Source organism: Lytechinus pictus, chromosome 11 (assembly GCF_037042905.1).
Source record: "Lytechinus pictus isolate F3 Inbred chromosome 11, Lp3.0, whole genome shotgun sequence".
In the NCBI taxonomy this organism is placed as follows: Eukaryota; Metazoa; Echinodermata; class Echinoidea; order Temnopleuroida; family Toxopneustidae; genus Lytechinus; species Lytechinus pictus.
Genome location: NC_087255.1, coordinates 13,604,795 through 13,619,084, shown reverse-complemented (window position 1 = coordinate 13,619,084; position 14,290 = coordinate 13,604,795). Strand labels below are relative to the sequence as shown.

The window sequence follows — 14,290 nt, the reverse complement described above, 5'->3', positions numbered from 1 at the left end:
TGGAAAATGAGAAATTTATTAACTCCAATAGGGAAAATAAGTATTTTGAAGTCACTCGGCCTTTCACAAATTATATTTCTATTGTCTGTATTACCAAAACCTCCATAAGATTTTTTGAAAGAATTAGAACATTTAATTTAATCTTTTATTTGGAATGAAAAACCGGATAAAATCAGTCGTCTTACAATTATTGGAGACTATAGTCAAGGTGGATTGAAAATGTTACATTTACCTTCCGTAATTTCTGGCTTGAAAATTGCGTGGGTTAAACGTTATATGAACACAGAAAATAAAGGAAAATGGAAATGTTTTTTAAAACACAACTTGGTCACCTTTGGTGGAGAATTGTTTTGGACATGTAATTTAAAATACGATGATCCCAAAATATTACAAATAAAAAATAAATTCATTCGAAAAATCTTAATTGCTTGGAGTTATTTAACTTTCTCTCCTAATTTATCTGAATTGAATATAAAGAATCAAGTGTTATGGAATAACTCATTGATCAAAGTAAATGGGAAAGTTATATATAAACAACTTTGGCTTAAAAATGGGATCATCATTATTAAACATTTAATGGATCAACAAAATAATTTTCTCTCAAATACAACTTTTTTACCAAAATACAAAATTAATTGTAATTTTCTTGAATATTATTCATTGATTTCTGCAATACCCAATGAATGGAAACATTTTCGTCAACATCTTGTTGAGAGTAGAACAACTCAAGAAGATTTGTTGTATAATTTAAAAAATGTTTTTAAGGTATGCAAGTTTATCCATAGAATTTATGTTGATGAAATCTTAAAGTCCCCTACTTCGCAAACAAAATGGGCATCCATTTTAAATGAACCGGTTAATAATTGGAATAGATTGTATATGATTCCCTTTAAATGCTGTCTTTCAACAAAACTCCGCTACTTTCAATATAAAATTTTCAATCGGATAATGGGGGTGAACAAACATCTTTACGATATTGGCTTGTCTGAATCTAATTTATGTACATTTTGTTCTTCCTCTGTTGAAAGCATTTCACATCTGTTTTGGGACTGCCGTGTAACTCAACAATTCATTCTTAACTTCCAAACCTCTTATTTGAACAATGACGTGTATTCGAATAAGAATTTATTTTTGTTTGGTTGCCGTGACGCTCAATACTCACTGTAAACCGTTATATTCTTTACGCTAAATATTTTAGTTTTTCGACACGTTGTAAGGGAGATCGGTTGTGTTTTAGTTCTTTTAAGAACGTATTGAAACGCTATTGTGAAATTGAAAGGGTTCTTAGTCAAAAACATCATAATTTTGTTTTATCAATAGATAATAGTACGCATGTACAGTTGTTGTAAAAATGTTCGCTTCATGATTTTTCTGTAAATTGAATTGCTTTCGTGTGTGATTTTGAATAAAATCTTTCTATGAAAGAAAAAAAAATTTGATCTAAGTTAGATCTAGGCCTAAACAAACTTGATTTGATTAGAAAAGGGTCATTCACTGAGACTGAGTTAGACTAACATTACTTAAACCAGTTCCATCAATCACTGATTCATAAACAACAAACAGGCTGCACACATCGTAGTAGAGCTAGTTAGGCCTAATTTTATCTTCATCATTAAAGGCTATCAAATATAACAGACATTGACTGATGGGATGTGTAAAAAAAAAAAAATCTTTGGACCGCCTAAAGGATTAATATTTTCCCTCGTGATCATATTTTCCCTCAGCGCTGCGCGCTTCGGGAAAATATAACCCCTCGGGAAAAATATAAATCCGGCGGTCCAAAGAATGTTTATATTACACACCCCATCAGTCAATATCTGTATAATATTCCACACCTATTTCTCAGTACGGGATTCTCGATAATATTTTGAAGAAGCTAAGGTTAAAACTTACTTTCACAAGTTGGTAAGCTGTCAGATAGAGACGAGTTAGCCAGACATGTTAATGATGAAGATCCAACCAGATTATATCCCCTATCACATGAATATGTACAGGTGTGCGTGTAATTGACATATTGTCCTCCATTGCATTGTGACGTCATAGATGACAGGCGTAACGGTAGTGCAGGTATCGAACAAGATACAACTATAAACAAGAATAAAAAAAAGTGATCATAATTTTATCTTATATATTGAAATTAATACCATTTGTTAATATTATTTGTAGAATAATCAATGTTGTAGAATAATAAGAAATTATTAAAGTTAACACTGCTTGTCAGGAATTTAAAACAAAGAGCAGTATTTTGTTAGGTTAATTGAAACAAAGCCAGGTCGAATCATATATTTCTTGTACACATCATGTCACAGTATACCAGATGTATGTACGAGACACAGATGGGTCTGCAGTAAATAATTAGTAAACAGTCCAGTAGGCCTATTACGGAGTCTTTGTTAGTGAAGAAAAAGTGAATCAAATGGGTGTTGAAAGAAAAATATTCGCAATCAGTTGCAAAATTTAATAGCAAATCTTATAGTGCTAGACCAAGTTGAACATTTTGTTCTTGTTTAAAAATTAGACCAGGAATTGAGTGCGAATGTGCAATTAAATACGCGACTTATGATTCATTTTTCACCCTAGATTGAGAAAAAAGAAGTATTGCAAGAAATTACAATGCTCCATTAAAAGATAAATATGATAGCATTTCAGTGTTTCCCGGGAAACAACGCTTGAAATGTCATCACTCTCGTGCACACCAATCACATAAACATCTTAAAAAGCATAACGTGTCTTTAAGGAATCCTTTCCTACAGGATTACTCTGTTTGTGTTTTGAAGTTTAAATTAATCACGGAGGTGCTTATTTTATATTACTTACTGTTGCATGATGGGAACGGTGCTGACAAAGTACCGTTACTCTGACACGTGACTGTTTCCATTCCCATCAATGTATACCCCTTGGAACACTCCAATGTGCAAGTGGTACCAAAGTCAATGAAACTCTCTTCACTACAGCTTCCGAGAGACAGTTTAGCAGAAGGGACATCTAGAGGACAGGTTACAACTGAAAAAGAGGAATTATAATAGTTTTCTTCCATTCGTCTCAGGTCGAATAGGTAGCTTGCTGATTATGTTTAGCATTTTACCAAAACATATTCATGTAGATATTAGACATTTCACATCATAGAGGATCATATAGTGCCATATTCAAAACAGGCAATTTGTACATTTCATAATACATGAGAGCAAGTAAGTCCCTATGGTTAAGACTGTGACGCAAGAATTATCATTCTTACTTTGACATGTCGGAGTATCACTGGATAATGTTCCGTCGGCTAAGCAGGCTAGAGAAGACTCTCCCAAAAGGTCGTAGCCAATGTCGCAGAAGAATTCACAAGTTGCATTGTATTCGACATTTTCTCCCAAATTACATTGCGTTGAAAGATTGGGAGTGAGCTGCTCTGGTACGTTACAGGTCGCAACTGAACAAGAGAGTAACAATATGTAGTGATCAATATAATATATGAAAACTATATGTCAATAGATCAAATGAAGTGAACATTTATCATCTCTGCTTATTTTCTGTTCAGCCTGAATAATACAATTAATTATAAAGAAATACATACGGATATTAAAAGTTCAGGTGGGTGTTTAATAAAGCTGTTCGTAAGTTACCTTTGCTATGCGCTTAAATAATCACCAATGAACAGTTAATGGTGAATATCATTTAAACAAGAGGTTCGTCAGTCGTTCTTAAAGTCACTCTTAACTTATTTATGAGAACATTATAAAAACGACCCCAGACATGCTAGAGTAGGAGCTGATAAAGGTTATATAAGATATCGTGAGCTAACATCTCCCTATTTTTAGGGAATTAAATAATACCCCTACCAAATCTGCCCTATTGTAGCTGGTCATTATCAAGCCAATGTCCAACTTATTCAAAGATTAACGCTCCCGATTATCATTAATATTTTAATTTGCTTTGCAATAATCGGACTGTTGGTTCCTCTGAAAGTCTTTACCGTTTAAAAGAAAAATCCCCTTTATTTGATAAATCGTAGAAAATACTTACTTGCGCAAGTAGGCAAGGAATCGGAGAGTGACGTATTTGCCAGACATGAAACTGATGTAGATCCAACCAGATTATACCCCGTATCACATGAATATGAACAACTTTGTGTGTAATTTATAGAGAGTCCTCCAATGCATTGTGTTATCAACGCTGATAGGCGCAGTGGAAGCACAGGTATGGAACATGATACAACTGTGAATGAAAAAGTAAAGTTTGTTATGTAAATGAGATACTTACATGAAAGACTTTTACAAAAAGTTACCAACAGTTGTCATTTTTTATTTCTGGACAGGTTTCATTTTTTAATATAGTAAATCACACTAGTAATTACTTTAGACTATGATGAATATTTGTGATAAACGAGACACGTATAAAGTCCATTGTGCTCGAAATAAAATTACAACTTTTTAAATAATAATGATCGATGTGTTGAAAATTGCATTACCGTTACATGTCGGCGGTGATTCAGATAAGGTGCCGTTACTCTGACATCTGACACTCTCACTGCCAATCAAATCATATCCCTCTGAACATTCGAAGGTACACGTGGTATCAAAGTCAATAGAACTTCCTTCGCTACAGTTTCCAACAAAGACCGATGACAGTTCAGGGAGGAATACTTCTGGGAGTGGGCACATTACAACTAGAAAAGAAAGAGCATATTGTAAAAAACAGGTGCCAAAACTCGGAGCCAATACCAGGGTATGTGAATTGGTAAGAGGTGGTGATACCATTGCATCTTCTACATAAGTGACGGAATACTAGACCGGGATAAATTCAATATCATATTGGAATAAAAAAGTTGTTTTACAGGACAGTGTACTCATAAGACAAAGTATATTAGACATTGAGAAAATTATTGGTAACGTGGCACGCAACAGGTAACAATTTTTTTTAAGGCGAGATAAAACAGTTAATTCACCAACAAGTTTGTACGAATCAAATTGCAATTGATCATAAGCCAAATTATTGAACAAATATATAATTACATTTGTTTCTTACTAATAAATGTTACACGATAATATTGTCACTTTCGAAATGTATAGGGTTTTTATACATGCATGAAATAAAGAGAAAGACGTGCAATGTGCAAGTGAGTCATATTTGAACCAAATTAAAAACAAAGAAATTTGTTCTTAATTGAAATAGGGTTATTTCGGCAGGTTAGTTTTTGTGAAGTTGCCCCAAAAGGAATCCTAAAACATGTAAACTGAACACTGATGTACGTTGCAACACATATCGCTCATGCAAATACCCACAGCCACTCTTTGAAAAATCCTTTTCAAAATTAAATCTATTTTTGTGTTAAACTTTGCAATTATATCCAGATATCATTTCTAATGATGTTTTGTTTCCTTTTTTTCATTTCATGGATTATTGGTGGTTTTGGCCCAAGACCCCCTCCCAGCCATTCAAAGGTTTATACACCGACACTGGCATAGCTATAGGCGTACAGTGTTGTGAATTTGATTTTGTCTATACCTTGGCATGTTGGTAAGTCCGATGACAGGAGAGCGTCTTCCCCGCAGGTCACCGAATCATTACCAATCAGATTAAAACCAACATCACATTCGAAGTAGCAGCTATCAGTATAGTTGATGTACATTCTCTCGTAACATGTGTTTTCTAGGGAGATCAGCCCGTCTGAGAAACTTGGAACATAGCACTGCAAAACTAAGAAATTGTCACAAAGTATTTATTTATTTCATTAATCTAGCATGAGTAGCATCAACATGGCCAAGTCAGCCAGATGAATAATTGCGCATTCTTTTACTTTTAAAAGCGAAATCGCATTTGAAATGTTTCATTAACATCATTTGACACTTTTCTGCTAAATAGGAGAGGTGTTTGGAACTGAAGCTTCCGTCCCCCCCCCCCCCCAATGTTCTATAGATTAAACCCCAATGTAATACTCATTTGGTGATAGGTATTTCTAGATTCCTGTTAGTGCATTCCTTTGTAAGCTTAAAGCTTATCCTGTCAGAACCTTAATCAACAATCAAGAGAGTGGTATTCTATCGATCACGAAGAGTACGGGACGGGGGTGGGGGTTGGGAGGTAGAACAACACTTTTTTTTTTTCTCTCTCTTATCATTCATACATCTTGTTAGTATTTCATTTTGTAATTGCTGAAACGCATTAGTATTAATTTCTAGTATCTTTGAAGTTTGATGTATAATTTGTATAATTATATTTGTTATGGATTTATTGTATAATTTATAATCATGTTTCAAATAGTTTGTACAACTTGCTTATGGAATGTGAATGTTTATTTTGATTTGAGAGAATACAATAAAACATCCTTTTAAAAAATTCAACTAAATCGCACTAGATAAACAATAGTCTTGCATTTTATTTATTATTATTTACTGCAAGAGTAATAACAACAAAAATAATGCTGGTATATTACTCAGTATTACTACTCACTTCCACAGTTAGGTAATTCACTGGAGAATTCCCCGTTCTCGAGACACGTGACTGTGCTGTTCCCTGTCAAGTTATATCTGACCTCACAATCATACGAACATGAAGTATTGTAGAGGATCTGCTCTCCATGCGTACAATTATTAGTAGTGGATGTGGTTTGCAGGAAGGATGGAAACATTGTAGGCAATTGGCACGTGACCACTGCAATAATGAAAATCAAATTATTTGATAAATCAGCCATGATGAAGCAACATAATTATTTTATTAGCTGATTTATCCTTATTTTTGTCCATTACCTATTTTTCTTCTTCTGGATAAAATTAATATGTTAGCCTATTAGTCATCAGTATTAATTTCCTTGATATTATTATTAATATCATACTCATTATTAATCAGCACATCAAAGGTAATTATTCAAAAGAAGATCGTTAAAGTACGCACAAGAATAATAACAAAAATTACATTACCTTCACAAGTTGGCAGGAAATCAGAAAGTAATGTATTAGCTAGACATACGACTGATTCAGATCCAATTAGATTATATCCCACATCACATGAATATGAACAGATATCTGTGTAATTAATGGATTGTCCTCCATTGCATTGTGACGTCATTGTTGATAGGCGTGGTGGAAGCACAGGTATGGAACATGATACAACTGGTAATAAAAGGGATTCGTGAGGTTAATGGCGAGACTTGTGTGGAAGAATATTTATTTCATCATTTCCACTACTTCATTTCAAGATCTGTTTTAAAGAATAAGCGAAATTCCAAGAGCTGATAAATTTGAAATCATTTGCATTACAAAAAAAGTTTTAAAAGATTCCTGTGTTTTAAGCTAATTAAATGGTGTAAATAATGTTGACATTGCTTGGGTAGCTTTTAGACAGGAACCCCTCGATCACTTAACATGGATATAGCTGGTAATCAAATAGGGGGTTCGCGAGGTTTAATGGAGTGACTTGTGTAGAAGAAAATTATATACCATTTGTACTGCTTAACTTCCGGATGTTTTTTTTTTCCTTAACGTGGTATCTCCAAAAAACAAACAACCTCGAAAAAAAACTTTAAATACAAACAAGTCTGAAATATGTATTTCTTGGCTATAAATTAACGAAATATGGTATAGAATGTTGATCAAAATTACCGTTACATGTGGGCAGTGACTCAGACAAGGTTCTATTACTCAGACAACCGACACTTTCACTGCCAATCAAATCATATCCTTCTGAACATTCAAAGGCACAAGTGGTATCGAAGTCAATAGAACTTCCTCCGCTGCAGTTTCCATTAGAAACCGAAGACAGTTCAGGGTGGAATACTTCAGGGAGCAGACACACTACAACTGGAAATGATAGAGAAAGATCAATGTATTAAAAGTGTAATAAAAACAACATTGTAATAAACTTAAGCGTGATAAGATACCATAGTGATGTGCATCTCTCATTGGCATCAAGTAGTACATCTCCATTGATAATTTATTTCCCATCAGGTTGCAAGTTGTGTATTCTTACACCAAATACAACTTAACTTCATATTTTCTTCTTAGGAGAGGTACTATTACATATTACTATTGTAACAAAATGAAAAGTTTATTTAATTATCAGCATTGTTTTGGAACGGCAAAGACTGGAGAATAATTTTTAATCCATATATATAGTTGTATAGCAAAATTCAGTAATCGCTTGTAATCGATAATGTAGTGATTTTCTTTAAAATGTAATTAAGCCTTTTTTTTTCTTCTTTTTTTTTAACAAGTGCACACCTAGTTACCAATAATGCATATAGCATTTCCATTTATTTGAAAGCAGGATAAAAGAGCATTGTAGATTAAATGCCTTGCTCACGGGCATAGGTGCCGCGGCCGGGGATCGAACCCCGGACTTTCCAAGTATAGCCAGGCGCCTTAGACCACTCGGCCACGGCACCTCCTTTTTGCTGAGTAATAACGAAGTTTACAACTGTATAATTGTGTAATGTTTATATCTTTAATAATTTTACACTGTTTGGATATACAAAAGTAGTGACAATTATGATTGTCTTAGCTGAAAATATTTATTATATGACTTTAACTATTATTAAATAGTAATAAAATTTTACGGGCTGACAAGCTCCTTCAAGAATGGTGCAGCTAGATTGATGAAGTATTGCTTCATGCTCGATTACACGCCAGGCTACTAGGCCTAATAGAAGTGTTTCCTGTACGAAACTCTGTTCATTCCTGCTGCGACAAGGTGAGCATGTATTCTAGTAAAGTTTGAAGAAATAAATACTGTTCTTGCACGCCTGTCGTTATTTTGAGTACCGAGCTACAGAATGCATGGTCTGAAAAGCAGAAGTACGAAAGTGGTGGAAGTACTGACTGGAAGAAGTGAGAAGTACGGAAAATACTGACTTTACGGAAATACGGAAAATACCGACTTTACCGAGATACTTGCCACCTTTCGCAATCATCACGGACGCTAATATTAGGTTCCCCTAACACAAAAGTTGACGCTTAATCATACACTTGATTTTTAAGATTGATTGTACATTATAGTTAATAGAATCAAACGTAGAAAACTGCTATACAATCAATGCTAAGATTTGTGTTACAGGGGGGGTTACAGGCCCTACAGATCTGCTTTTCGTGTGCAAAATTCTTTCCCGCGACACCCGCGCGCGCCATACATGCATGTATTACGACTGATGTCTGGAGATATTCGAAATGCAGGACCTAAAATAGAATATGACATGGATAAGAAAGTGGTTTTTCAAACAAATCGAGTACATATTGAGTGAGGAAAAACTTACTAAATTAAGGCTTAGATATAGATCATTACAGTCCATCGAATCGATATTGCATTTAATGTGGATTATTGGTGGATGACTGGCAATTGATTCCATTGGTCAGATCAACTCTCTAGCCGAACCCATTTCGCATATGTACACAGCGTATGCAATACGTTTGCATGCGGGTTTATTTTGTTTCTTTTGTTCACTCCTTCTACACAAACGATACTCCTCTAGCACACGATGTTAAGGGTATTATGTTTTACTTTCCCCAGAAATGGGGGGTTAGATTCAAATTCCGGGGGGACCACTTCCATTGATGAGTGGATACCAGGCACGACCATGTGGTTTCGAAAAGTACCCTAAACAGGGGAAGCAAGTCTTTTCCAGATTATGAAAATGCATCTTTTAACAATTATTTGGCTTGTGAAACCCTACAAGTATTGGAAATATATCCCTTTTTTCAGTATTTTAATCATCGTTTTTTACACCTTTATTACGTTACATATTATATAGGCCTATACGTAACGTACTTACCCATTCTTTCCCTTTTTACGCGTTGTTGCGCCGGGTATCCACTCTTCAATGAAAGTGGGCCCCCCGGGCGGCCTCTCGAGCTCTGGGAGGAACCAAATGTGGATTTGGAAAGTCGTCCTAAATCGGATATATCGCTGTTACCATAGTAGCAACCAGAATTTTGCACACGAAACGCAAATTGAATGTTTCCGTTCCAGATGCGAAACGAAAAAAAAATTTCATGTCACACAATTTACATTGCTGGACAGTGTTTTAAGACCATGACGACGGGCCCCAAAGTCTCTTCTAAAATCAACTAACGTCGTAAATAGGCGTTCGCGTTCTTCCAACGAAAGGTCGGGACTGAAAATACTGAGACGAAAAAAGATACGGGAAATACTGACTTTACCGAGATTCCGAGATGAGTGAGGATACTGAAAGTACTGACATTACCGAGATACTGAAATTACGGAAATACTGAATACTGGTTATTCGGTCTTCAACATGGTTGTGCGGTTCCATGAGATATGATATAAGATATTGTGAAGGAGTAAAGAGTCAGAAGTGAAAAAGACGGACTTTACATCAACTGGTTGTATATTGCAGCCGAAACGAACCAGCTCGTCAAGAAAGAAAGTCGGTTCGGCTACAATATCGTGACCGTCGTTACTGCTCTGTTCATTTTTATATTGTACTGATGATTAAAACTTTACAGTTGTATGCACTTTTATTACCGTATTCAAATAAATGAAAAATCATACATACATAATAATCCAATATGTTCGGAAATAGTCTCTGTAAACTTAAACAGATGATTGTTTGTATTAGGCTGTCCATCTCTTTTTGAAAGCAATCGATTTTTAAGCTATTAATCAGTCTCTCATAAAGGAATTAAAAATTTCGAATTTATGTCAAATAATATAGGAAGTCCTACTTTCTTACAACGAATACATGTTTGAAATTCGCAGAATTATTTTTTTTAAATTTGCATTACCTTCACAAGTCGGCAGGAAATCAGAAAGTGATGTGTTAGCTAGACATGTGACTGATTCAGATCCAAGAAGATTATATCCCACATCACATGAATATGAACAGATATCTGTGTAATTAATGGATTGTCCTCCATTGCATTGTGACGTCAATGTCGATAGGTGTGATGGAAGCACAGGTATGGAACATGATATGACTGAAAATAAAGGGAGTTCGTGGTGTTAATGGAGAGACTTGTGTGGAAGAATTTTATTTACCATTTGTACTACTTCATTATTTTCTCAATTCTTTTTTTTCAAACATGGTACATTCCAAGAGCTGATGAATTTAGAATTACTTGCAATACATAACAAAAGTTTGAAATAATTACTGTGTTCTAAATTAATAAAATGGTGCAAAGAATGTTGACATTGTTTAGGTAGCTTTCTTTTAAAACAGAATCCCTAGATCAATTAACATGGATATAAATGGTAACAAGATGTTTTGTAAGGTTAATGGAGAGACTTGTGCAGAAGGCATTTGGTTAACCATTTGTACTACTCCATTACTACATGGTTTCCCTCCTGAACATGTTATTTTCATAGAAAATCTGGAAATAGAAAATGAAATACAAGCTTGAAAAATATTACTGTGTAAAAATTAAATTCAGTAGAGTGTTGTAGATAATTTACCGTTACACGTGGGCAGTGATTCAGATAAAGTGCCATTACTCTGACACTTGACACTCTCATTGCCAATCAAATCATATCCTTCTGAACATTCAAAGGTACACGTGGTATCAAAGTCAATAGAGCTTCTTCCGCTGCAGTTTCCATTAGAAACCGAAGACAGTTCAGGGTGGAATACTTCAGGGATTGGACACACTCTAACTGGAAATGATAAAGAGAGATTGATGCATTAAAAGTGTGATAAAAAATGATTCCATAGTGCTGCCCATCTCTTTTGGGAACCAATGGATTTTTAAGCAATTAATCAGTCTCTCATAAAGGAATTAATAATTCGCATTTATGTCATATCATATAGGAAGTCCTATTTTCTAACCCTAAATACAAATTAAATTCATATATTCTTCTTGTGAAATATACTTTTAAATATTCATATTGTTACCGTAATTACTGCTCTGTTCATTTCATATTGTCTTGCTGATAAAAACTATACAGATGTTTTCTATCACCTTATTCAAATAAAGAAATCATAGATACATAATAACCCAATATGTGCCAAAATAGTCTGTGTAACTTAAAAAGATAATAATTTGTATTGTGAAAAGAATTAAGATTCTATATACTATTCATCTGCTTACTTTCACACGTTGGAATATCACCGGACAGTGTTCCATTTACTAAGCAGTCTAATGATGTCGATCCAATAATATCGAAGCCAGGACTGCATGAAAATTCACAGGATGTGCTGTAGACCACTTCCTGTCCCGTCGGGCATGATGTTGAAAGAGGTGGTAGGAGTTGTGGTACGCTGCAAGTCACAACTGAATAAGAATATTGATGTCAAAGTTATGATGTGTCATTGGTAATGATTACCCAATGCTTTAGCCTGAACTGATGCCATTTTCTTTTCTTCAAAGTAAATTAAGTGTTTTTACGCATTCGAGAGACTGATTACAATAAAAATATTATATAAAGACCCTATTATAAAAAGTTGACTACTTACTTTGCAATATTGTCCTGAAACACTACAATAAGACCCTTCCTCATATGACTGTTTTGCTTTGTAAATAAGAAATGGCCTTGCAAAATGGTAACGCGTGTTCTTGCGCAAAGCAATTCATAGGTACTATAGGGAGTAGGCCAAGGTTAGTCTCGCTACAAATTAGTGTCAAGGTTCGTAGACAGAAGGATAGCCACGATCTTATTTTGATCTTTCATCCATGGTTATTCTACATAATGTTATCAAAGGTAATTATTTGAAAGATAACTCAAAGTCGTACAATCACATTCTTTTTAACTCCATTACCTTCACAAGTCGGCAGGAAATCAGAAACTGATGTGTTAGCTAGACATGTGACTGATTCAGATCCAATAAGATTATATCCCACATCACATGAATATAAACATGCATCTGTGTAATTGATTGACTGGCCTCCATCGCATTGTGACGTCATTGTCGATAGGTGTGATGGAAGCGCAGGTATGGAACATGATACGACTGAAAAAAAAAGGGATTTCGTGGATTTAGTGGAGCAACTTGTGTGGAAATTTTGTTTTTATTCATTTAAATTAATTCATTTCCGGATAGTGTTTTTTTTTAACATGGTATATTTCAATATCTGATGAGGTTGAAATTACATGCAATACATAAAAAGTTTGAAATAATTACTCTTTTCTAAATAAATGAAATGGTGCAAAGAATGTTGATATTCTTTGGGTAACTTTCTTTTAAACCGGAGTCCCTAGATCACTCTACATGGATATAAATGGTAACAAGGTGTTTTGTGAGGTTAATGGAGAGACTTGTTAAGAAGACATTTGCTTAAATATGTTTACTACTCCATTGGCATTACTACATAGTTTCTTTCCTGAACATGGTATTTTCCAAGAAAAAATAGCTGAAAATTTGAATAAAAAACAAGCGTGAAAAATATTACTGTGTAAAAATTAAATTCAGAAGAGTGTTGTAGATAAATTACCGTTACATGTCGGCGGTGATTCAGATAAAGTGCCATTACTCTGACATCCGATGCTTTCACTGCCAATCAAATCATATCCTTCTGAACATTCAAAGGTACAAGTGGTATTGAAGTCAATAGAACTCCCATCGCTACAGTTTCCCAACACCGAAGACAGTTCAGGGTGGAATACTTCAGGGAGTTGACACAATACAACTGGAAATGATAGTAAAGGATCGCACATTAAAGGTGTGATAAAAACAACATTTTCTGAAACTTTAGGGTTGGAAGAAAATATCAAATGATTCCGTAGTGCTGTCCATCTCTTTTTGAAACAGGTAATCGGTCTCTTATAAAAGAATTAATGATTTGCATTTATGTCACATCATATAGGAAGTCCTGTCTCCTTACACCAGATACAAATTAAATTCATATTTTCTTAAGAAAGGTACTCTTAAATACTCATATTGTGACCGTAATTACTGCTCTGTTCATTTCACCTTGTCTTGCCGATTTAAACTTTACGGATGTTTTCTAACATCTTATTCAAATAAATGAATCATTAATACATGATAATCCAATATGTTCTGAAATAGTCTGTGTAACTTGAAAAGATGATAATTTGTATTGTGAAATGGGTTATCATTCGATATACCATTCATCTGCTTACTTTCACACATCGGTATATCACCGGACAGTGTTCCATTCGCTAAGCAGTCTAATGATGTCGATCCAATAATATCGAAGCCAGGACTGCATGAAAATTCACAGGACGTGTTGTAGTTCACTTCTTGTCCCATCGGACATGATTTTGAAAGAGGTGGTAGGAGTTGTGGTACGCTGCAAGTCACAACTGTATCACAATGTTGATGACAAAGTTACATATGATGTGTCATTGGTAATAATTACCCAATGCTTCAGCCTGATCTGATGGCAATTTCATTTTT

General features: G+C 34.6%; 1 protein-coding gene across 1 annotated transcript in view; it reads right to left on the bottom strand.

Moving 5' to 3' along the window:
- Positions 1 to 434: 434 nt before the first annotated feature.
- Positions 435 to 14,290, bottom strand: part of LOC129271815 (sushi, von Willebrand factor type A, EGF and pentraxin domain-containing protein 1-like) — a 46,132-nt gene continuing 32,276 nt past the window's right edge. The window contains exons 20-35 of the mRNA XM_064107022.1: positions 14,014 to 14,196; positions 13,365 to 13,559; positions 12,692 to 12,883; positions 12,024 to 12,206; positions 11,392 to 11,589; positions 10,725 to 10,916; positions 7,590 to 7,787; positions 6,909 to 7,100; positions 6,442 to 6,642; positions 5,497 to 5,688; positions 4,460 to 4,657; positions 4,015 to 4,206; positions 3,236 to 3,421; positions 2,818 to 3,003; positions 1,894 to 2,085; positions 435 to 460 (exon numbers count right to left, since the gene is read on the bottom strand). Of these exons, the coding sequence (XP_063963092.1) occupies positions 435 to 460; positions 1,894 to 2,085; positions 2,818 to 3,003; positions 3,236 to 3,421; positions 4,015 to 4,206; positions 4,460 to 4,657; positions 5,497 to 5,688; positions 6,442 to 6,642; positions 6,909 to 7,100; positions 7,590 to 7,787; positions 10,725 to 10,916; positions 11,392 to 11,589; positions 12,024 to 12,206; positions 12,692 to 12,883; positions 13,365 to 13,559; positions 14,014 to 14,196 (2,906 nt within the window). The remainder of the gene's footprint in view (positions 461 to 1,893; positions 2,086 to 2,817; positions 3,004 to 3,235; positions 3,422 to 4,014; positions 4,207 to 4,459; positions 4,658 to 5,496; positions 5,689 to 6,441; positions 6,643 to 6,908; positions 7,101 to 7,589; positions 7,788 to 10,724; positions 10,917 to 11,391; positions 11,590 to 12,023; positions 12,207 to 12,691; positions 12,884 to 13,364; positions 13,560 to 14,013; positions 14,197 to 14,290) is intronic.